At 37.1% G+C, this 25918-nt stretch overlaps 1 protein-coding gene across 2 annotated transcripts in view; it reads left to right on the top strand.

Moving 5' to 3' along the window:
• Positions 1 to 25918, top strand: part of ANKRD12 (ankyrin repeat domain 12) — a 69309-nt gene that overhangs the window by 8212 nt on the left and 35179 nt on the right. Inside the window, exons 2-3 of one of the 2 annotated variants that reach the window (XM_069853844.1) lie at positions 13427 to 13564; positions 21134 to 21281. In XM_069853844.1, coding sequence (XP_069709945.1) covers positions 13478 to 13564; positions 21134 to 21281 — 235 coding nt within the window. In that variant the 5' untranslated portion in view covers positions 13427 to 13477. Of the gene's footprint in view, positions 1 to 13424; positions 13565 to 21133; positions 21282 to 25918 lie in introns of those variants that run through there. The other variant, XM_069853845.1, reaches the window with a different exon arrangement.

The raw sequence follows: 25918 nt of genomic DNA, 5'->3' as shown, positions 1-25918 counted from the left end.
CTGTAATCATAAGTTGGTAGGACTTCTCTTCTGAACGTGTATCTTGAATATAAATATCTATATCGATTGAGGTATAAATCAGTACCTATTGTAAAGATAATCCCTTGGCCCTTTTTCTTTCTTGTACTAAACAGCTAGCATTGAGATTTTCAGGCTATTTCTGTTCCAAAATAAAAGTGAAGAAATCACAGTATTTGATCTCCTTTGTTTTGTGTCTTCTGGTAAGCTATTCCAACTGTTTATATCAAATCTTTTTTTGGGATGTGAGTTGCTAAGTGCCATCTTCCCCACTTGCCTGTTTTCAGGGTCATACCACCAGTGTAGGCCATGTTTGTAAACACTGGTTTTCACCCTAAATGACATTATGTAAACAAATTAATTCCCATAGCTTTTTTTTTTTTTCCCCTCTCTAAAGTCAGGAAGGGATTTAATGTCCTAGGAAATGTTCAAGAGTCAGCTGGGAAAGATTTCATTGCCTCCCTACTAATTTTGTGTCATATCTTTTCTCAGCGCCTTACCGGGTCTTTGGAGGCACTCTCTTGGTGTCTTCTTTTGGAGAGAGCTTGATGCACATGGGTTTGCCCAGGTTTTGGGTCCACGAATCTAAATGTATTCTTTGAGAGTGCCGTGTCCTCTGAAAATGACACCTTATGGGATACTTCTACTTTAAGACTTCACAGTAGTATACTAAATATTAAAGTAGAAGCAGAGCCTAGTGCATTTGTTTTCTCTAGTTCTTCCACATTAGGTTATCTGTGTGGAAGAACACTAAAGGTCTTTTATAGATAACTGGGATACTTTTGTTTATTTACCTCTGTCATGTTCTCTTAATAATTTTTAGCTCTCATGCCAAGCAAGACTAGATTGTTTGGCATAGCACCTGCAAGGATATTTTGACAAAATGTTGAGTTTTCATGGTTTTCAGTGTCTTGGCAAGGCATAAACAATAATTAATTCCTTATGAGCTCAGAAGTCTGATATCAACAAGACTTTTTTTTTTTTTTTCACGATCTTGATATGTGGAGTGACATTTTTAGTGGGATGATCTCAGAATCAATTTGAGTCTGGAAACTTCAGGAAAAGTGGATAACTGCTTTGAGACTGTTTTACCTTTTTTACTTTTGCAGTGAGAGGGAAGAGGAGTTGCTTGCAGAAGTGGAAATTGTAGTCACCAGTAGCTATGGTCTCACCAAGTATAAAGTGCTATCTAACATGAAATAATCTGGAAAATAAAGCCTGTAATGTGTTATGGGTATGGCAAATTAGTCAAGCTTTTGACCTCATTATTTTTGTGAACTTAACACACCATCTGTAAAATAAAGGAAGTAATGAATTCTCATCTTCCAGTGATATTTTGAAAATAAATTAGTATCTGTGAAAGGAGGGGGAGCCTGACCCTTCTTATTCTCCGTTTTGATTTACAGATAGCAAGTTCTGTGGTGTTGTCCTTTTTATGTAGGATGATTTTTTTTTTAATTAAAAAAAAAAGTGTTGTAGACATTTCCTTCTCTTTAAGAAGCTGGAAATGAAGGCAAACTGAAATAGCAGAGGATAGTGGTATAAGTGATAAATAGATTGTCTTTCTCTGGAAGAAAGTGTAGCCACTTGCCACCTGCTACATGTGTTTCTGGTCAGTGGTTCCTCAGAACTTCACCAGCTTGCTAAAAATGTTCACACAGCAACAAAAGCAAGTTTCTTCAGTTGCTATGAGAATTTGCCTTTGCCAGTCATATGAATAATCACAGACAGTTGAAGTACACGTTTTGTCTTGAGTGCTACTTAAACGTTTCAGCAGGAGCATTAATGGCTAAACTAGCTTAAAAGGAATGTTTAGCAAATGAATATATTGCATGATCTTGTCGAAGGAAGTATAAAAAAAAAATCAGAGTTGTAGGATACCCTAAAAATCTAATTTGTTTTGTCTTGTTTTCTTTTTACTTTAAGAAGCAAATCAGTGTCGGTGTGTTGGTTTCATTCTGACAGGTAGATTTTTTTTGAGTTTTAGTTAAACATATTTGAGGATGAGATACATCCAGTGCTACTCCAGTAGGAGTTTCAGTCCATATTTGGTTGACATTTAGTGAAAGTGTAGTTGCAAGAAAACATTACAGAAAGATGCACAGCTATATTCTAATGATTTGCTGTGATATGAAAGAAGAGAGGTCTCTTGCTCTGATACAGCTATTATTGAAGCACGATCATAGAATCGTAAAATGGTCTGGGCTGGAAGGGACCTTAAAAATCATCCAGTTCCAACTCCCCTGCCATGGGCAGCAACATCTCCCGCTGGATCAGGTTGCTTAAAGCTTCATCCAACCTGGTCCCGATACCTCCAGGAATGGGGTTTTCATGACTTCTCTGAGCAACCACCTCACCACCTTCACAGGAAAAACTTTCTTCCTCCTATCTAATCTGAATCTATCTGTAAATTGTGAACTACTAGTACCTTTAAATTTCAAGTCAATCCAGGCAACAAATCTCAAAGGCATGTTGGGGTGTGGTTTTTTTCACTTAGTGAATAAGATTTTGTAAATTAAGTTTTGGGCCAAAGTTTTTTCTTGTTCTACAGTGTGCTGCTAATAAAACTCCGCTGCATGATTTATAGACACCTACAATTAGCCTAGAACAGGAAGGTTTGTATTTTCCATGGTTTCTTTTACCATTCTTTTCCTGCCCAAGTAACAAACTCAACCTGGCCTATATGAGGTACAAGGACAGCTGAAAATACCTGACTGACTACATAACTGAGGGACTTAGATGACCTCCAGGTGTCCCGTAACTTTAACTGTTCTTTAATTCTATGAACAATGAGGTTCTTGTGTTCTTTGGTAAGCATGTGCTTAGTTAAAAAAAAAACAAAACAAAAACAAACAAACAAACAAAAAACCCCCAAGGCTCTCAACCCAAATGAAACCAACCAAAACTTTCTAAAACTCAATCAAAAAACTTCAAATGCAGTGATGTTCTTTAATACAGCATATTTCGAAGGAGGTTGATAAGTCTAGATGCTGCTGTTAGCATGGAAAATAATTTGAAGAGTATTGTGAAATCTGTGGAACTTGATACTTGAAACCAAACACAGGTAAACTCAGGCTTTTCAGAGATGACTTTGAAGGTCTTCGGGATAGGACCCAAGGTTCTGTATCGGCAAGTGCAACAAAAGCCCTGCTAATTGTCTTGTGTTTTCTTCATATTGAAAGAGTTGTATGTCCTCTGATTTTTTTACTCTTCCTAGTAGAAATTCCTAGACTATGAGACACATTCTTTATTTTGGTAGGAAGTAGTGGTGAGTTCCAGCTGAAGTATTGGAAAATCTTTCTTGCTGCCTGTGTTGGCTGTTTTTTAGAGACTTCATCATTGCCCTGAGTAGCGTAGTCTGGCATCCGATGAGTAGGTACTTCAGAGTACGCTAAAAGCTGTTCTGGAGATTCTGAGTTGTCTCTGCCCATTCCTATTTAATTATACAAGGACAGCTCTATAAAAAGGTGTTAAAATATCGTATTTTTCTTACTACAGAAAGATTTTTGCAGTCCTTATATGTTTGGATCTCAAGTATTTAAAATTAAAGTGTAGAATACTCTCTTATAGGACAGTGAGCCTAGTAGTCCATTCCATATATTAGCTAGGATCTGAGAAATCTCCAAAATGTACATATCCATGTTATCTCATGGCATTTATTTCTGAAAGATGTGTTTATGTTAGGCTGTGTTTTGTTTTCTTTGTTTTTTAGTGTACTGTCTAAAATCCAGCAGGGAAAAATGCAGCAGGGGAGGGGTGAGGCACTTTTTCTGAGATTGCACAATAGGTATAGCAAAGAAAGGAGTAAAACTGAGCTGAGCATTGCATGTTCTAGCCACAAAGTTTTCTCAAATATTGTGCAAATCTAGGAGGAAAATTGTAATAAAAAGAATTCCTCACTTCTGGACTGAAAGGGTTTTGTGATATTTTATTGTCAAATGCTGTAAAATCTGCCAAATTTGTGACTCATGTCCATGCTGGGTCCTGTATTTGCACTTAATACCACAACAGACTGTTGCCTTAGGCACCGTTAGTTTGAGATTGTGTTGGAGCTTAGTTCTTTCATCATAACCTGACACTGGAATCTGTATGGATTGAACTGTCACTACTGTGTGAAAAGAGCTTGTGAATGTTTTCCAAATAAAAGTGTTCTTGTCACCTTTCATCTGTAAAAGCCACTGCATGTATCGTTCAGGCACTGTTCTCTTCAACATGCTAAATTGGTGTGCTAAAGCCAGTAATATTTAGTCATTTATATGCTGGTTACTGCTAGAGGACTGAATTGCAAATACAGTGAGACGCCATGGAGCGTAGAGCAAAAGGTGCCTGGTAAATTGTTCTTTTCATTGTTCTTGATGGTATTTCAGTGCACGCCGTGTACAAGACGTGTTAACGTTAAAAACTTAGTCTTAAATGGTATAACACATGTAAATAGCCTCTTACTTAATCTTTCTTTTTCCACGGTGTGTTCTTGTTTAAGCTTGTGAAGGACAGTATGCTTCTAGTCTGCAGCAGGAGGCAGGCTTGCCAGTAGGGATGTACTTCAGTGCGTGTTTCGTCGGTTATAGCAGCATACGTCTAATGTATTACCAGGTTCTGGAAAAGATGTCTTACTATATAGATCTCATACCTAGTCAGCTTTGACCTCAGCACCTTGGCAGTTAAGTTGTTCAGTGATCCTAACTAGCAGTAACGTGTGCTACTTTCTAGGGCACTGGACTCTAGCAGCACTCTTGGTTACTATATGATCAGAAGTCATTTTTGTGATCTAAGTAACTTTGTTTTCACAGGAGTGTTTGGCAGAAACCTAAAATTAATTTTGCTCAAATGAAGCTTTTATAGCCCTTTCTTTGTCTTCATTGCAAAGATCGAATAAATTGCTGCAGTGGTTATAGAATAGCTGTGTTTATATAGCCCTCTGCAATCAAAAACGTGGTACAAAGTCTAGTATTTTTGTGGCTATGGTCACCACTCATTCTGAAATTTCAGAACAGTATTTTGTGTAATGTTCTAATGAGATTCTTTATAGTAGGCTGCATTTACTATTCAAAGGACTGGGTTTCATGGCCAGCTTGCATCTTTTTCTGTCGATGGAGAAAAATGCTTGATCATCTTTCAGAGGAATCTTCTTTCACTTTACTGAAGTGACCTGTGTAACAAAGGACAGTTTAGGGAGATGTTTCTTGAGAAGGTGATCTTGACCTCTACTCTCCTTACCCAAAACTTGCTAATTTTCAGGTGATCAGAAAATATACCAGTTGTGAGAATGTCACAGTATGCCTTTATGTGGAATTATAAGCCTTATCTGGAAGATGTTCTTCCGTATACTTTGTTTTGGGATGTCAACCTTCTCTATTACAGCAATGTAAGTGTAAGTGGGAAATGTAACTGGCTAGGTGAAGAAAATGGACAGGGGATGGGGTGGGAAGAGACGGAAAGGGATAAGGTGAGTGGATCCAGCAGAACACTGTGTCTGGGTCTTCTGGCACTTTCCTAAAGTGCAAGATGACCTTCATCATCTTTCTTAGTACCTTTTCTCCCCTACATTCTTCTTGGCTGTATTCCAGATACTGTTACTGTCTCCTGACAATGCTGCTCTCAAGATGTTTCTTGCAGTGCCCGCCTCCTGCTGACTGTATTTATTGGTTCTGATGTGAAGTCCAGTTACAGTAAGCCTGATGGAGCTTACTAGGTTTGAAACACTGAACTAGACACTACTTCCCTCCTTAAGCTCAGAAGGGCATAGGATCCCCTAGTCCAGCTCTTCTGTTAGTGGCAAATATGCTGCATGCCCTGGGTAATGTCCCATCCTGTACCTTCACTTTGACATTGTTGTGGAACATCAGCAGTGTTTAAGATTTCATTTCTACAAGTATATTTCTACAAGTATATCTATCCAAGTTTGTGGACGGCTGCCCACAGTACTGAGCTCAAAGGTGCTGCAGAGCAATCTGGATTGGCTGGATTGGTGGGCTGAGGCCAGCTGTATGGGGTTCAACAATGTCCTGCATTTAGGTCACAACAGCCCCAGGCAATGCTCCAGTCTTGGGGAAGGATGGCTGGAAAGCTGATTGGCAGAAAAGGAGCTGGGGGTGTTGGTCAACAGCTGGCTGAATGAGAGTCAGCAGTGTGCCTAGGTGGCCAAGAAGGCCAACAGAATCCTGGCTTGTATCAGAAATGGTGTGGCCAGCGGGCGTAGGGAAAGGATGGTCTCCCTGTACTTGGCACTGGTGAGGCCACACCTCAAATACTGTGTTCAGTTTTAGGCCTCTGACTACGAGAAAGACATCAGACTGGAGCACATCCAAAGGAGGGGAAGGAAGGAAGGGTCTGAGGCACAAGCCTTGTGAGGAGCAGCTGAAGGAACTGGGGCTGTTTACTCTAGAGAAAAGGAGGCTTATCACTCTCTACGGTTGCGTGAAAGGAGGTTGTAGCGAGGTGGATGTTGGTCTCTTCCAAGTGACAAGTGATAGGCTGAGAGGGCATGGCCTCCAGTAGCACCAGGGAAAGTTTAGACTGGATGCTAGGAAATATTACTTCCCTGTAAGGATTTGTTAAGCATTGGCTGCCCAGGGAAGTGGTTGAATCGCCATCCCTGGAGGGATTTAGAAGGTGTGTGAATGTGGTGCCTAGGCAAATGGTTTAGTGGTGGCAGTCTTAGGTTTACAGTTGATGATCTTAAAAGTCTTTTCCAAACTAAATGATTCTGTGATTCTCCATTAAAATTAAAAGAAGATGCAACACTTGTGGTTTTTTACAGGCCTACAGAAGTGGCAAGATATAAGAATTTTTGGTTTATGTTCTGTGATCTAGGGAAAAACAAATCTTGTGTGTTGATCATGGAATCTGCTGTGCTTTCCTCCCAAGCATAATCCTTTCTTACCTGTGCTCTCAAGTGTCTTACTCTGCTGTTCGCTCATCACAGTCACATTCTCCCATTTAACTAATCCAAAACCTTACTCCTCATTAGGCTTAGTTCCTTGTGGGAAATGTTGGGTGAAAATATAGCTGTTCTTTTCATATACATGGTGTTCAGCTTCCCAAACCAGAAAAGCCCAGCTCTATACCATTGGACTTTGTTACTCTGCTACTGCATGTTGTACGTCCACGTACTCAGACCTCACTGGTCTCTTTCCCCACAGTACCAAGCTCCTCATCTTGTGCCTCTTAGCGCATCCTCAGCCCCTAATCAAAGTATTCTAAATAGTCGCTTGTTCTATCTTGAACTCTCTTTTCTTACTGGACACTATAGGTGAAAAAGTAAATGTCAATCTGATTTAACACACGGACTGTAGTCTGCTCAGGAGTGATTTTGTTGTATAATAATAGGTTATGATTAAGTAACTGTATAGAGGCACTGAGTTCTGTAAGAAGAAAAAAGATTGACAGTACTGCTATGTACACCATCATGTTTCAGCACTAGTAATGCTGGAGTTTAACCTCTCTTTTGGAAAAAAAATCAGTTCTCTTTTATGTTTACTGAAGGATGCTTTTATTGTGAAATAAAATGCTTAAGTAATTTGCATTTTCCTGTTAAGATTAAAACCAAACCTAAACAGCGTTAAACTTAGTTAAATTAAAATCTTTTTGCTAATGTCTTTTTGCTTAAACTGTGTTCCTTACAGTATTTAAAAAGCCCAATTTTCTGTGAATTTTGATGCTTTGTGCTATATCCATTCCCTTTCTCCCAGTGCATTAACCTCAGCTGCATTTGACACTCCCACCAGAATACAAATAACATTTGGCATGGCTAGGCAGGAGCAACCTACATACTTCTTAATTAGCCAGTATGTACATAAGGGTTGGCCAGCTGGCTTTCTCTGAACAGAATATGTAATGTCGGCTTTTTCCTGTTTTTCCCTCAGCTCAGCTGTTCTTAGATGTCTCTGTTATACGCATCCACTGATTTTTTTATTTTTTTTTTCCCCCTTTCTGTACTAGACTTGTAATAGCTTTGAGATCTAGATCATAACGGTCATTTCTAAAGAAACTTGGAAGAGTCAGAGTCTTGGGGTGGGAGGGAGATCGCTAAGAGGAAATATGTGTCAATGTATTAATTTCAATCAGAAATACACCTTTAGAGCAACTATCCTTCTCTCTCCTCACTGCAGTTTAATTTGCTCCATGCAGTGGTTTCAGAGCTTGATTCCTATTGTTGTAAGCCAAGAGATGTGTTCAGGAATGTGCTGAATGTACTCCAATCCTTAATGTGTGCTTAGTACATGGGTCTGCACTAGAACTGTTCCGCAGCAAAACTGCTAAATGTGACTAGTGTAAATTCTGAATTTTTGTTACCAGCTGTTCCACTCTGCAGATCCACTCTTGGTAATTCTCTACTTCTTGCTAATATAGAAATAGCCTTAGCTGTCATTTTCATAAGTTTAATTTTAGCAAAACGCTCTGAAGCACTCCAGTCAAATATTTATAGCAGAAGTTTTGTACAGTTGATTCAATGTTTCCCAGTCTGGAGTAAATCCCTCTTGGAAGAAAGGGATGTTTCTTATAATTTTTTTCTTCTGGAGATGAAATAAGTTGTGGGAAATAGAGAAGAACAGAGGTGTTTGAGAAGATTGCATTCTTCTAGATCCCCTGCTTTTTAAATGCAGATGCATTCTGGAGCTCAAAGAGAAATGCAATATCTTAGAAATTAACCCATCTACTAATAATATTCTCGTAGCAATTCAGTCTTGTACCCCATTTGTTTGCTGACAGCAGTCATCTAACCTTCAAGATCAACTGTACAAGAGGGCTACCAAAGAAAACCTTCCTTAAGCATCATGTATGTTTTGCTGCATGTGTTATGGGAAGACATACAGGAATATAAGGGCAAGCACGCATTGTAAATTAGAAAGGAAACAAGTAGGTCTGTGAGCACCACAACTAGTGATGCTCAATTTCTTACAGAATTATGTCTTATCGTTGATTGACCCTGGTAACATGCAGGTCTCCACTGAAGATTCCTCTGTGAGTAAGGGAAAGGAGGGAAAGTCGTTTATAAAAGGCCATTTCATGTGGAGTTTCTTTACATGCAATATGGCATTGTGAGAATGGATATTAAGGAGATTCCTGTCAGCATGACAGGAAAGGGCGGCAATTGTGAAGTTGTGAATGTTTATCTTCAAGTTTAAGCATTTCACAAAATTCACGGTTTAACATTTGTGCAAGGTTTAGCTGTATTGGATTGTACAGACTGGTGTGTTGGGATGGGGAGGGGGTCTGTGTTCACGGAGCCTCGGGGAGGAGCTCTTGAGAGTCCCTGGGCAATCCAGGAGGGGCTGGGTGCACTAAGGGGAAGGAACATTCTCCAAGATGGTTGTACTATTCATGAGACTAAATGAACATGCATGGAGGAACATTCTCGAAGGTGATTGTAATATTCATGAGGCTAAGTGAACATGCATGGAGGAACATTCTTGAAGGTGATTGTAATATTCATGAGGCTAAATGAATATGCATGAAACAAATGTATAAAAAGGTGTGGCAAGCGTGGTTTAGCGTGCGTGTTGGTAGAGCAGGAGCTCCCCGCGCACCCAGTGCTATATTACCCAGCTCCCCATCCCTGGGTAATAAAATACTTCATTGTTGAGTTGACCTGGCAGTGTAGTCATTTATAACAGCATGAAGCTCATGTTGAAACTCTCCTTTGGGAAACAGAGACAGATTATTGTTGTTGTTGTTTATTATTATCCACCAGCCACTTTTTTTCCATTCAATTCGTGAGGGCTTAATTTATTTGAAAACTTTCCTCTGCTGTCAGATTTAAAGAACATCCATCTACAGGCTTGAAAGTCGTTGGTGAAACAAACATATGCATGTAATAAACGTTGTCCCCAGTTTCTCAGGTGGCTGGGCTGAAAGCAAAATCTCTCATAAAGGGGTTGAACAGCAGTGGCAGTATTGGAGTATTGCATCAATTCTCTGATTTTTTACATAGGTGAAGGCATGCCCTTTCATTAGTGCTAGATGTAGGCTTGTACAAATTAATGCAGTAACTTGTTGGTATTAGAGATTGATTATGTGCCTAATTTTCTGATGCTAATTATGCCTGAAATTCTGGTATTTGGTGTGGGGGAGGTTATGTGGGTTTGAGGATAGTTTTTTTTATTAAATAATCATAGCCTTTTATATCATTGCCTGTAGATCTGTCAAAGTGCTTGCATTTGTTACTTTAAGGAGAAAACAGAATTTTTTAGTTCTTTTAGGTGAAAAATTATTGAGACAAAACTTAATCATATTTCAAACAATAAGACATTGATAACTGATAATTAATGTGCAGGAAAGATGTCCAAATGTAGACATCCAAACATAAAATCAGAATATCTGATTTTGTTACATGTAGAGAAGTTCTTTTAGTGGGAAGCAGACTATGTGTATTATTGAAAAGTATAAAATAGATCAGTGTGTTGGAGAAAAAGCATGGCTGTGCCTGTTTGTCAGATGAAAAGTGATGGCGTCACTTGCTGCGACAGAGGAGAACAATTTCAATGTAGAGTGTTCAACTTCTAATTTAGGGTTTGGGTGATTTGAAATATGCCGTCAAGACTGCTTAATAAACCAGTAATTGTGTTAAGAAACAGGCCTTAAAGAAACTCAAAGCAGACAAATCTAGGTTTCCTTGGAAGAACCTGCTATTGTTCTACGTTTTCACTTTGAATATAAGTGTTCACTGACTGTGTTCAGCACATGAATTGAAATGGCACTGAACTGCAGGCAAACAGAAATATGGTTAAAACATCAGTAAAATCACTTCTTAAGGTCAGAATTTTATTGTAATACATACTAGATGAAATAGATACCATTTGTGAAAAGTAGGTTTTTTTCCTCAAATATTTGAAGCATTTATGTCTGTTTGAAAAGTATTTCAGACAGGGATTATGAAATAGCAACCTAGTGCATAAAATATGTAGTGGAAATACTGCCATGTGTCGGTGGCATAGTTGGGATGTTCTGCTTTGATAATCCAGCATATGATACTCAGTTTTAGTGAACTTCAAAAGCAGTTTTCTCTTCAAAACCTAATTGGCTTGGGGTCAAGAATTGAATGAATTCAGATTTAATTTTGATCATGTGGTGAAGAAAATGGAAACATCCATTCTGTGCTTTCTGTTTTCATTTCCTTATATTTGTGTATTATTTGTACTAACTGTATTATTTTAAAATATCTTTAAATTTGTTTTGAAGACATTTTTGTCACCCTCTTGGTCTACCATTTTTAAAAATAAACTATTTCTGTTCAGTAGGACTTGAAAGGACCTGCAGGGAGAGGCTGGGCTTTTTGTGAAGTAGGAACTCTTGTTCAGTTAATGTGTTTTAGTCCCTGCTGGTGAGGCAAATAAGAGGAATGGGGCCAAGTCTAAACTAATAAATTTTACTAAGCTTATGAAGGTGAGCTCCTTACTGTCAATGATAGAGGAGTGTTGGGAATGGTATACTGACCCAGGAAGTGAAGAGCACCAAAGCAGGAATGGTGCTAATTTCAGGGAGTCAAGTAGCAGAAAAAAAAGGCAGGAAAGAAAACAGCAGCTTATGCAATCTTTTTATTAAAATAATAAAGATAACTTTCACACATTGATCTGTTTTAAAGCAGTTGTATTCATGATGGCATATACAATGAGAATTGTTGCAAATGGATTTTAAAGAGAGGAATTGAGAGGTTAACTGAGCAAAAGCAGGTTTATGACTTGAGTTTCCTTTTTAAACCCATGAAAGCAGATTTTTGCTGCTGTGGTAATTGTGTGTGGTGTGATCAGCACAGTAGTCATCGTCTGTGAAGATAGTAACTCATTGCTTCTTTTAGGATTAAGAAATGTTTTTGTAAACTGCAGGAAACTCCTTCTAGAGTACTCTGCATTGCACCAATAACCTTTTTTTCTTCCTGCAGCTGTTACAAAAAGCAGATAAAAAGAGAAGGCAAATAACTGTGTGCTTTGTCCATTAAAGATGAACAATTACTCGCCGTATCAGTAGGGCTGCATAAATGCGGTTTACACTGTATAAATAAAGGGAATAGACTAATGTTTCTTTTATCTAGGGTAAGAGTAGAACAGTAAAGATTTCACAGTGTTGTATCATAGTGGAGACAAGATTCAGGCATGTGAGACAGTTTTTAATTAAGCTTTTCCAGTTTTTCATAAGTTTGAGGTTAACGTTTAAATAAACCAACCGACCACCACCCCCAGATATAACCCCTCAGGTGTTGGGGAAAGGGAGGAAAAGAACAGGCTTCATACAACATTTCCTCATTTTCTGAATTTAGGATTGAGCATTTTGAACTTTCCTTCCCATCTTGTTTTTCCTCTACAGTTCTGGAAGAATAAGAAAGCAAGATGTTGTTTTGTTGTATACAATGGTGTTAATATTAGCTAAGCATTCTGTAATGGAATTTCCCATAGTTTACGTCTTGTGAGGGATGAGTGAGCATGTGGTGTGTAGAATTTTGTTTGAATATGGAAGTTTTGTGTGTCGGGTCTAGTGTGCAAAATTCTCAAAGTTGTCTGACAAAGAGAAAATACCAGTGTCATCAGTTGCCTGTTCCAAACCAAAATAGTGGCCTTGGTCCTGTAACAGCAACAAATTTGTTACATGATGAACCCAAAATCTTAACTGTAAAGCTGCAATAGAAATGTCACACCTGAAATGACATCTAGCTGAAAAATGAAATTGCTACAAGACACAGTAAGACTGTGATCGCATAAATATTTTTAACACAATACATCTATTCAAAATTACCTGGAAAACGTCACCAGCTTTAAAGTGATGTCAAATGCAGCTTTACTTCTTGTGTGACCTTTCCTCTTAGGCACTTTGATGAGAAGAGTGAAAACTTTATATATATATGGTGATGGATTATGTAAGTAATTTGCTATAAAGTGTAAATAAAGGTTTCTCATATCAGGTATAACCTTTAGATTTTTCTTCTAAAATATATCTCTTGTTCCAACAGAAGGAGTAGCAAATTGCCAAGATTTGACTTTTTCACCATAATATTTTGAGTAGTTTTCCAGGCTAGAAAGCTTATTTTCTCTTCACAGTGTTGCTAGAAATGATCTTGTGCATCTTCCTAGTCTTAGTACCTATAAAATAAAGTGAGATATTGAACCAATAAGCCATCAAACACCCAGAAACGTTCAAGTCCACCAAACAGGTAAATTAGAGGGAAGATGCAGTTCAGCAAGTGACCTGGTGGTTTCTTGATGACACTGTCCCCAGTAGTAGCCGTGTCATACCTTTTGGGTTTTCGCCCCAAGGTCTGAGCTACAGATGAGTGGGGCGCTTGAACTCAGATGTCATTGTTAGTCATCTTTTTTGGGGTACTATTCAGCTCTGCTGCCATCTGCTGTAAAAACATTTGTGCTGAAATGTCACTGCAGAGTGTGTGTTTATATAATTTTGTTTGTTTGTTTTTCAGACACATGATGAACCCACTGATACAAGGTACAGCTAGCTAAACAGCTATAAAATGCCCAAATTTGGGTCCACAAAAACAGTTCAAGTTGAAAATTCTGACAGCGATAGCACCATGGTAGAAAAAACAACTTCAAGAAAGGTAACAAAATTATATTCATGTCCATTTAATTTCAGTTCTGTCACAATTTTTGTTGCCGTAATGGGAAGAAATAAATATGAATCTGTATTCTGACATCGTGAGTGTGGGGGAAAAAAGGTATAATTTTTTACACAGCTCTAACTGTAAATTAAAATAGGGAACAGAATTTATGCCTTTTATTGTAACTTAATTCAAAAGGAAGCTGGACATGTTGGGTTTATTTGATGTAAGCTAGTGCATAGTTCCAATATCTTGCCTCATGTGAAGTCTTTATACCCTCACAAGAACAACGATTCATGTTTCGTTTAATTTTACAGTGTCATACTCTGTAACAAGTCCGTGAAACATTTTTGAAGGCCTGTTACAATGCACAGACCAACAAACAAACACAAGTTTCTTATATTCCTTTGTAATACAGGGCCTTGTTGCCTCTGTTAGGAGGACTTGAAAGCCAAATGCAGAAAGGTTAAGAGTGACTCCTGTACAAGCAAGTCCACTTTAAAAATGGTACAATCCATTTTTGAAGATTGAGGAATGGAGTAATTTGGGGTCTCCAGTAATACTGAAGGGTGGTTTGCTGTTTTATAAAGTATCCTGTCATTTTCAAACTTACGGAGCCAAGTTGCAAATAATGCAGTTTTCCATTTTGTCAGCCTAGTACACTTGTACAATAGACAAGTTTATTTGTAGCAGTAATGAATAACAGAGGATAGAATAGTATTCTGCATTGTGGATGGGAAGTTGCATATTGTCCTAAGGAGAGAGAAACCATTTATCTCCCAAATGACATTTAAAACTGACTTCTCTAGAAAAGGAAACTGTGTGTGTCATACTTCATACTGCTGCCTTGGAAGTTTGCATTCTCTGTAAGACCACTTAATGAATACGTATAAGACAGGAAGAGATTAAAAGAATAGGAAAATATTATAAGATCCAGCGTCTGCTTCAAGTCGTTTGTCTTCTGAAAGCGTTCTTAGAAAACTTCAGACTTTTTAGTCTCTTCCCAGTTTGTTTCATGGCTCCCAGTAAAGTGAAGCAAAGATAGTTGTTTCTTCTTGCTGTGATGAATTTACTTAGATAAGAAGAGGAAGATAACAGAGTAAAATGAGGAAAGGAAACTGGCTTACTAGTAGGGAGATTTAAGAATGTTTGGGTTTCTTTTTTTGCTTGGGATATGGTCAAGGTAGTTGAAGTGTCATTCGATACTGGGAAGGAGGTGGTAATGTCTGCAGCCTACAAGAAACAAGAATAGTAAGGCTATTAAAATGAAATGTCATGTTATTAAGTAGTGGGGTTTTATTTAAACACTTGTAAATAAGTTGCATTTTGTAAAGATGTTAGATATTTAAGAAAAAAATTATTTCTGGCTTTATAAACTCATTATCTTGACACTTCAGTATTTCTGAAAATAAAACAAACTTTTAACACAGGAGGATCTTGAAGAGTGATAAACAGCTGCTCGTGCTAGAAAAACTGATTTATGCTGGGTTTTTCCCAAGTTTTTTGTGTTGCGTTTTTTTATATATTTTATAAAAATATATATATTTATAAAAATATATATTTTATAAAAATATATAATAGGTTAAAATGCATTTTTATTGTTTGTTCACTTTCACCAGAGCAAAAATAGTGAGTCTGCTGGAATGTGTCAGTTTTTAAGTTTTCCTTTTCCTTGCTTCTTTGCTAAGGATACGGCTTGAAATGCTTGGAATGCATTTGTCTGTAGGTTTGAGCATAAAGAAATAGATGAACATATTTTTATAGTGCAGATTACTTTCTTCCTTCCTAGGCTTTGAATTTTACACAAAAATTGCTCTACGATTTGAGTTTGGGAAAAAGAAATTAATAAAAAATAAAAGAGTTTTTGAGGTTCCTTTACCTCCTCTGCTCTTCATCTTTTACTCCCTTGCACTTCCTTTACCAGTTGCTCGCAGCCATTGCAGAAAAATGGCACTGGTTTCCATTGAGGCTGTTGAATCTGCAGCCACTGCCAAAGAAGCTGCCTTAGCAGTGACCATTGCACCAGTTGCATTGGTTTGAGTGATGATTTGTCCTTAGCTGGTTGCTGTAGCAAAGAATGGTATTTGAGATTAAGATGCAGGAGTATCTACAAAATTTTAAGTCCAGAGAAAGATGGAAGTTTGACCAAGGACATAGATATGGAATCACTAAGGTGTGCTAATTACATTGGTACCAAAAAGTAAGCTGATAAATTGCTTGCACTGTTTTGTTCGGTCTTGCTCCTTGTCCACCTTGGCACAATGTGTTAAGTGAGATTAATGTAGGGTTTAGTCTGGAGATTGTATGGTATAAATTGATATGTAGTATTGAAAACGTGAGACCCGAACTAAAATGGCAGCTATTTAAGTGTTGCAGTTAATATCCCTGCTTTCTGTTTTATAGCAAAATAAATGCAGTTTGGTTGCTTTTGTCATATTTTGAGAAAAACTGAATACATAATTAAGATGTTAATCATTTCAACAGTCACATGATGTACTCTTGACACAGGGACAAGTAATTTTTGGAAGCGTTTAGCCAGCCCTTGAATAATCTGCAATATTTCCCCCTGAATTGAGAAAAAACAATAGACAAAATATTGCAAAAATGTAGTCATTTGGATTCAACCTAGAAATATTTAAAATTCCACAGGCAATAGTGTAGAAGTTGAGTTTGAGCAACAGAAAATAATGAAGGTAAATCTGTATTAAATACACAAAAATAAAACTCTGAAGTAAAGATTAACCAGGCCAAATCAACAGTGATAATTTAAAAATTAAATATCTTCAGGAAGTAGTGGAAATTTCTGTAAAGCAAATAAGGATTTTTCCCAATATGTGAATATTTGCAGCCATCAATTTAAAAACAGTAGTCTCTGAAGCGTTAGAACTCCTTATGAAAAAGGTATGGATTTAACCTAATGTAGTTAGTGTAAGGAAGTGCTGATGCTGCAGGTGAAAAGGATACTGAAGTAAAATTTTTGGTTTAGTGGCATTTTGATACAGAAGCATCACAGGGAATCTGGAAAATCTCTTGTCCACACTCTTTTATCTGTTTTGTGTGACCAATGAGTGACCATTCATTGTGCCATCAGAGATTCCTGTGTCTTTTAGGAGCACAAAAAGACCCTGAGGTGTCCAACATAGATAATTGCAATGTTTCTTAGTAGAAAAAAATGCATTCTAACTGTATTTTTCATGTAGCTTTTTTTCTGTAGAATAGTATGATCAAACCACTTCTGCACTTTGCTGCGTAAACTTGCTCTTACTTGCTTCTGCGTCTACTTTGTTATTGAAGCAGAAACATCTTTGTGCTGCTACTCGTGGAGCTTAATCTCTATGATTGTGAAGACAGGTTTAATTATTGGTGTTCCCTTGTATGTTCATAGATGCATTGCAGGCAAAGGAGGCCTAATGTGAAATAATATTCATAGAAAACAGTGCATCTTACAAATGAATGGAAATGCTAAAGGACACCACACCACGAAAAAAAAAAATAAATCCTCATTCTTCCCAAAGTAAAAACTTTAATGGCCTAAGTACATGGTCTAAGGCTGTTCCAATGGTTCATATATTAAGATAAAAGAAAAAGCACTTGCAGAGGTTGGTTTTCCTGTCATAATTGATACAGTGTTTAGCTCTTACTGGCTGTGCACTTTTAGCTTTTGTCTGAGGAATGTAGTAAGGTTACTGTTGTTATTAGACTTAATCTTTCCTATTTGTCCAGTGGAACTTAATGCTTATTATGCTGTTCTGTCGACCAGTAAATAGCTGTGTGAATCAGCTCTGTGTCCAGGTCTTCTGAGAGCTTAAAAAAGTAGTGAATAACATTCCTGTTGATAAGCTGAGTTTATAATATGTGCTTTAGGTTATGTGTAATTTTTTTCAGTTGCTCATCTTGTGAGCATAAAAGAAATAATTTTTAAAAGTATATGCAGTGAATAGAACATTTAGTGTTTGCATGAGGTATTTTATAAACATAAGAATATAATGAAATGTATATTTATCTGAATTTATACTTTAGAAATTACATAGCCAAAACTCAGGAAGTAAATGGTGGATACGTGGTCTGGAGGAGAAACACAGTTGGGGTTTGTAAGAATTAACTCTCTCTTAGAAAAGTCTGACAATAGTGCCTAAAGCCATTTTAATACCATGCAGAACACACTTCAGTATGTAATTATCTTTGATAGGCAGAAAAAGAATGCTTGTTCTCCCAGGGTTTAGTACATCTACTAGATGATATGCACTCTGTTTTCTCCTGTTGTGTATTGCCATTGATTGTAGCGGTACCAGACAATAGAGCTGGAATGGGATATCAAAAATATTGTCCAGACTGCTGTTAGTTAGCCTTCTGAGACAGTTTCTGTTGAAGAGATTAAAAATGTGCTTCTCATCATAGCACATCAGTATGGTTTCATTGACAGAGAAGATTCTTCCCTGTTACTTCATCCTCTAGTGAGGCATGCATTAAATGTGGAGCCGTGCAGATCCAGTTCATCCATTTGCCCCAGAGTAGAATAAGCTGTAATCTGTTCTTGACAAATGTTTGGTTGCCAGATCTTTTCTTTAAAGCCTTGCCTGATGGGAAATTCCAGTCTCCTTGGGCAGTTTGTTCTGATACTTACTTATGCTGGCTGACATAGTGTAGATACTTAGTAGAAGGATAAATAACCTCTGTTCCTCTCCTGTTGCAGTCTACAGCCCATTACGTGTTCTCTAACTGTAGTGGGCAAAGAGAGTATGTAATGCCTTTCTCTTTACAGTAATAGTTTATGTATCTGAATGTTATCATGTCTTCACTGTTTGGTTCAGGTTTAGCAGTTCTCACTTTAGATTAGTGTAACCGCTTCAGAAAATCCACAGATGCTCTAAGTTACTGATTGCTTTACAAAATACATCAACTTTGTTTTGGTTGATTTCATGGATCACATTAGTACATAGGTTTATTCATGCTGAATTTTGAACCTTGCTTTGGACCCTGAAAAAGAGACAGCTGTGCTGTTATAGTGACCGTGGGTAGTTGGAACAGTGGACATTCGATCTTTAAATCAAACTGCATAGTCTAACCTGCAGGGCCTGCTAACTCCTCTTGCTTTCCTTTACCTGAAGTTGAGTCCAGGAGGCCATTAAGAGTTTTGTGGCTCTTAATGTGGGATCTTGTGATTGTACACCTTGTTTTTATCCTGGCTTTTCTTGTTCTGTTTTGTATTTAGACTGTTTTTCAAATTTGATAGTAATTTTATTTTTCCTTTCACCAGTGCTTTTTGCTTCTCCCTCTCTCCTGGTTATGATGATGTCTGCACATCTAATTGCATCTCCTGTTTTAGCATTGTTACAAAAAATACTAAATAGCAATGACAAACACTTTGTTCTTTGCATCCTTTGGTTTGGGAAGTCCACCACTAGAGGTGGCTAAGTATTTGTTTCCACAGCAGATATGGAACAATATAATAATTTTTCATTTTCTTTGTATTCTGCATGTGTCCTAGTCTTTCATTCTCAGTGTATCTTTTATTTATCTGGAAGTAGGCATTTTGAACTCCTTCCTCCTTAATTAGGTCATCACAAAATTAACATCTGTGATAATAAAAAAGTGGTGCATCAAACATAATGCATATAGAGAGTTTGAAAATAAGAATAAATGTAAAGATATCAAATTATTTAAGCAGCTTGTGTCTCTTTGTGAGTACCTACTGATCAGTACCAAAAAAGTGATTATTTTTAAGGTTTACCAACCACAAGTTTGCCTTTTTTTTTCTACAGAACAAGTTGAAACCAATGTTTCCTGATTACAAATTTTAAATTATTTTTAATTAATCCTTTCTATTGCATAGTACCCAACATAATGTAGTATTCTAGAGAAAGCAGTAACGTTTTAATACCACTTTATACAAATTTATATACAAACATACGAGAAATAATCAGATTGGAACAAGGGATAAGAGGGCTCTTGGTAAGATTGGGCTGAAGTGGGAAACTCATTAGAAGAGGTCAGAAGGGGCTTAATGGAGTTTGGATCTGCTCTTGTCAACTTATAGATGTGTTTACAAATGATCAGTTATGTTAGACTGATTAGCTTGTTTCAAAAGTAATAGGCCCTTTATTTCCCTAGGGCTTAGAGAATTCTTAAGGGATTTTAGATTTTTTTAGATGTTCTAGCATGAAAGAAAAAGGTGGGGGAGGGGTGGGGAAGGGTGCTGTGTGGGTTTTATTGTGTGTTTTGGTTTGTTTGGGGGATTGGGGTTTTTTGATTGTTTTTTTGGGGGGAGAGTGGTTGGTGTGGTTTTTTTAGATTTCCACTCTCAGACTGAAGATTTGTTTTCTTTGGGTCATCAACCATTTACTTCAGAAATTCTCCTGACATAGACTGATACATTCTTTGTGACTTCCCTGGTACAGGTGTTTGTTGGCCGAAGATTGTAGATTTATTTCCTGGTTCTTTTTGTAATCACTTTTGCCTACCCTTTTTGCAACACTTTTAACTCAGAGTGTCAGATGATACAATCAAACTACTCTTCTTACCCGTGTTTGTTTTCAATTAAAGGAAGGGTGATCTTGAGAATAGCACCTTTACTTGGAGTTCTTTTGTAGTTTTCCTCTAATCAGAATAAATATTTTAACTTCTTGCTTCAGACGTAGCAAGAAGCAGCCTTTTGTTTTTCACTGGTTGACAAGTAAGTGTGTGTGCTGCTTCTGCCTTTAAAAAATGAATCTGTTAGTACATTCATCTGATCATCTGTTAAGAATGATATAAAGCTGGGGGAGTTGTGATAGCTGACACAGCTAGATGTGTTTCTGAAGCATGTAATGAACAGAAGAGGTTATGTCTCTACATTACTTCTCGACTGGTAGGCCAAAACATTGGGGATTGCAAAGGGTTCTTTCAACCAGTCTTCTTACTAACCCGCTGTCTTTTACATACTTTGACCTCCTATATTAGCAAAGTAATTAATTCGTATTGTGCCCATCTATGTTGTATCTGTTTACCTTGAAATACATTTTATAAGCCAAAAATTCCAGATGTATGCAACTAAAAATTCCGTATAGCTTGTACCTGTTTTTTTTTCTAAATTTGATGCCATCTGAAATATTCTTTACACATTTTCTAACTTCCTAGTAAATTTTCCTTTAGAAAATGAAACTCTACACTATTATTCTTCTTGAAATAGAAAGGGAGTTCTGTATGGATGGATTACAGGGTTGGGGCAGGGGAGGGTTGTTAGAGGGTTTTTTGTTGTTTTTTTTTTCTTACTGTGTTACTATTCACAGTCTGAATTGCAGTGTGGGCTTTTAATATGCTTTTAATGTGATTATTATGTTATGGTCAGGGACAGAAGTTGGGATGGTTGTTAAGACTTAGCAAATTCGTGTTCAGTTTGTGTTGTTCCTTTAATTGTGGCTCTAGTAGAGAGCAACAGTAAGGTTACTTGAAAAATTTTTGAATAAACTAAGTAATACACATGCAGACGTGCACATACATTCCTGTGTAGCAGTCTTTTCAGTCTGTATACATTATAAGACTATTCTGCTTTATGCAAAAATTACTTAGTATACTTTTTATTTATATTAGAGCAAGGACAAGATTGCATCCTACAGCAAAACTCCAAAAGTGGATAGGAGTGATGTGGGGAAGGAGATGAAAGAAAAGTCTTCCATGAAACGTAAACTTCCTTTTACTATTAGTCCATCCAGAAATGAAGATCGCAATTCAGACACAGGTAGAACCTTTTTATTTCCTTAACTAATTATTTGTTCATAAAATACATCCTTATTTAGTTAATTGTATATTACGGTTTTATATTGATTTTATTTTTCACTATAAAAAAGGATACAAGTATGAAAGGTGCTTGCTTGCTTCTGATTGCTGCATCTTAGTCTGATAGGCTTTCATCCTTTCATTAGCAAGAGCTAGCATGCCAGCATAGTTTATCTACATTTTCTAGTTGTTTCCTAACCTCATTCTTTTGCTTCTATTTTAATAATAAACCTTTCTTTTCATTGTCGTCTCTAGAGGTTCTTTCACTTAAACAAGTAAAGCGATGAAAGACATGTAAGTGCCTTGATTTGAGATGCAGCTGTCAGCCTTTCATAGCCTTTTTTGGGGAGGGGGAGTGGGAAAGATTGGTAGATATACTGTCCTCCATATAAGAGAAAAGGTTGCTAAGGTTATGGAACTAACTAAACTAGCCATGGAGAGTGACCTTCTTTCAGTCTAAGCCCTTATAATCTATTCAGGATACCTTTTCTGCAGAGGCTGGTAGTTCTTCCTGACTTTAGCATTTTCTGTTAGTACTGATTTCAAGACTTGAAAATAACATTCTTAACATGGCTCTTTTCAAATCAAGATGGAGAGATCTGGATGTCTTCCAAGAGTACAGTTAGTTCTGAGCCTAGATAGTGAGTTATCTATGTCATAGTTCAGTAGTGGTTCTGTTGGTAGCAAGAGGGTATCTGTGCCCTCTGGTAGGCCACCAGAAGGCATGTTCCCCAAATTTCTCAGAGGCTCAGTGCTACAGTTTCTTATACCATGCTCATTGTACATTTGAATGTGTTCATAAACAGGTAATTCCCTTACTACACTTAGATTTACATACAAAATAGGAGCATATACCACTATACCTAGTTAATTTTTGTCCAGTATTGATTCAGTGCTGAAGACTGGGCTTCTGGATATTGCGTACACGTTTTTGTTACTGTGAAGAGTATATCATGTGAAATCCAAATTTGAAATAGTCACAATACTCTTGGCTTTAGATCTCTTTTCAGTGGGTTTACAGAATTCTAGAGTCTTAGACTATACCACTTGATTCTGAAAAGACCATGTATAGATTAGAAGTATGCTCCCAGCATCTGCATTATTAAATTTATTGCTTGGTATTAGACCCTGAGTGTCTTTCATAATGGAAATAAATACATATAGAAGTAATATTTAGCACTTATCTAATGCTTCTGTCTTGGAAATCTATTGTCATCTCTCCCCACCCCATCAGCTTTAAATAATTCATTGTCACAGCATCTTGTAAGGTAATGTAATTTTTTGTGTTTTCCTTGCTATAGCACCTGTTGTCACCAATTGTCACAAACCAGATGAATTACTCTAGGTACTTAGACATAAACCAAAAGACAATGTGTGCACTACAAAATGTTGTTGCAGGTTGTAGCAGAGAGATTAAACAAACTGTTCAAGTAGGGGCAATAAATACTTAATATGACAATAGAAGTCACATAGCTTTTAATTACTGTGTAGCAAACATCACAGCTTGTTGTCCATTTCATTACTGCTGAGGTAAGTAGGCAAGAGCAACTGTTTCACAGATGAAGAACTTGCTACCCAAGCTTTCCAGAACCGTTAGAGGCAGGAACATTACTAGGATGAAAGAACAGTTCTTATAGTGCTGATCCTGTACCTAATCAGTGAGAATAAACCACTTAGAAAGCTGCCATGTTTGGCACTGACATGGATTAGAACTGACACCAGTGATCGTGAAATGCAGTGCTGCTTCTGACACAAACTTGGCATTAGACATTGAAAAGGTTTGCCTAAACTGTTACATCTGACAGATACCTCTGATACTTCGGGAAAAACTGTAGTGGTGTTATAGGGAAATGGTCGAAGGTTGTATATACGATTTGTAATTAAAAATATTCTGAAAAAACATGTGGTACTAGTCCTTTCTTCCCACTGCCCATTACAGGTCCAGGACATAGTCTTTCCCTATAGCTTTACTTTTAGTACCTTTTGCAATGTGGTTTTTTTCAGAGTTCAGAATAGCAAAATGTTCTTACTACTTTGCTAAATAGCTTCTCTGCAACAGATAAGACCATTGAGTTTGATTTTTCAAATGTTTTTAAAGATTTAGAGCCTTCTAAAAATGTGTCTAGGTGAACAAAAATCAAGAAATACCATAAAAAGTAGCTCCTGGATTAAAAAAAAAAAGTTTAATGGCTTAATGTAATAAATGGTTTCTCTCCAAGATATGCAGTAGTGTTGCTAGCTGAGACCTCATGATAATTTGGTTTCTTCCTGTTTAGGCAGGTAAGTCTGTCAAAGAATGTAAATACCTAATTGTTAGAGCTTTACATCATTAAAGCTGCCTTGGTTCTATCTCAAGAGTATTCATTCATGAACTAAGATTTTATTTCTTTTGCTCTATTCTTGTAAAAATTGCCCTCTGCAATTCCACCTCTTGCCCCTTTTTATGGTGAGATTCTTTTGGCTCGGGTATTGTCTAGAAACTATAAGAGATAATAAACATGGACAACCAAATAATGTTAATTTAGATTTCTTCTTTAATTTGATTCCAACAAAGCGGTACATAAAATAAGATTTGCACCCTGTCAGTTTTGGCAAGACTGAAATTAAACAGCATTTGTAGTGTTCCAGAAGAGTTTAGAACAATTCTAGGTCTCCTGTTTATCTATATTCACATTTAAATCTTTTTTTTGCCTACAAAACTGCTGGAATGGAATGGAATGGAATGGCAACAAAACCAAAACAAAATGAAACATTTAGATTGGAAAAGATATTTAAGATCATCAAGTCCAACTGTAACCTTAGCACTGCCAAGTCCACCACTAAGCCATGTCCCTAACTGCCACACATACACATCTTTTAAATAGCTCCAGGGATAGTGACTCAACCACTTCCCTGGGCAGCCTGTGCCAGTGCCTGATAACCCAACTATCTAATTAGTATTAAATATTTTCGGATTTAGCCTTTAGGTTACTTTCCTAGTAATTTCATGTTTGTTAGGACCGAATCCAATTGTCTAAATATAGTCGTGCAATGCCAGTTGAGGTGCATGCAGCAGCTAAGTCTGCTAAGCACAGGGCTGAAAGGTAACGTGAGTCACAGGAGACCTGTGGCCTTCAGAAGAGGCCAGTGGGACAATGACAGCACCTGAGATTGCATTACATAACTGTTTTTAAGCAACAACGTTCTATTCTGGGTGTCTTTTGCTGTGCGGGGGTGTGTCTGTTACACTGTCCTGGTTTGGATGGCTGCCCTGCTGAGGGCTCTGTTATCACATCCCCGTTCTTTGATCAGAGCAAGCACAAAAAACTACTACGAAATAGACATAGTGGAATCAGATATATTTATACTGTAAATTTTGCAGTATAGCTTTAACCCTTATTTAAGTCAGTCTTATGAAGGATTCTACACATGGGCTTTGATTAAGACCGGTAGAATTGATGGTGGAAGGAGAACCATTTTTCATAGGTTTTTAGTAAGTTCTCTTAGACTACTTAAATAGTGCTATTTAAATTTTGTTAGTTTATGTAATTAATCTGGTTATTTTGAAATCACCTGTAATGTGTTTATCAGAATAAGAACAGACGAGTGCTACTTTTGCAAAGGACAAGTTTGTTTGCTTTCTCAACCTTATTAGTCTGAAGAGAGAAATTTGGATTTTTCCTAATAGTTGAACATAATGGCAGTGGCAGATCAGAAAAATACTTCTCATTTTGAAGATAAGCATTTTGTTGTTACATAGCCTATTATTCAAGAAGAACAATGTGAGTTACAGTTACACTGAATGTGCTAATTTGTGATCTTTCCTTGGGAATTATATTCTCCAGAATTTCTGTTTATAGTAGCTTCTCATTTTTCTTCTCCAGCCCCTTCATTTTCTCTCTTTAAAGTAGTCCAAACACAGCACAGTCATTTTTCTTCTAGCATTTGATTGACATCCAGAAAAGCAAAACAACTGACCTCTTTATGTTCCACATGAATGTCACAGTAACACAATTTCTGTACTTGTGCTTCGCATAGGACAGAGGTTAGTGGGGCTGTTAAAGAGGCTGTTTACACACTGGGTTACTGCTTGCTGGATTTGGACTTACTGTTCAATATTACAAGTTTTTTGAGCTATTGTTTGAGCTGGAGGCAGGAAAGTGGAGGTGGTTTTATGTGTGTATGTGTGTTGCTTTGGTTAAATAAATCTGCTGTAAATGCGATTTATTAGATACCTTGATATCTCTACAGTATACAGCCTACTGTGAGGTCTCTTCATCACATTCTAATCTTTCTCTTTCACTGAGGATAGGAAGCAGCAGTCAATCGTGCTGTGTCTCTCTTTAAAATAACTTAAGTCAGGTCACCGCAGTCGCACTGATCTCTGCAGCTGTGTCCTCTTAATGTTGTCAACTGCAGAACTGATCATCTTGACCTGTGTTCTACAGTTGTTAGTAATAAGCATATTAGTCTTTTGTTGTATGTTACTCAATTTTATAACTTCCTTAGAAATGTTTATTTCAAGCAATTAATATCTTAAGTTCTCATGTTTCTATTTCTAAACCCTATTATTTCTTAAAATTTGCACTATGATAGGAATTTTACATGAAACCAGACTGT

Source organism: Phaenicophaeus curvirostris, chromosome 3 (assembly GCF_032191515.1).
Source record: "Phaenicophaeus curvirostris isolate KB17595 chromosome 3, BPBGC_Pcur_1.0, whole genome shotgun sequence".
In the NCBI taxonomy this organism is placed as follows: domain Eukaryota; kingdom Metazoa; phylum Chordata; class Aves; order Cuculiformes; family Cuculidae; genus Phaenicophaeus; species Phaenicophaeus curvirostris.
Note: the sequence above shows the minus strand (reverse complement) of the source record. Positions and strands in the feature narration are given on the sequence as shown.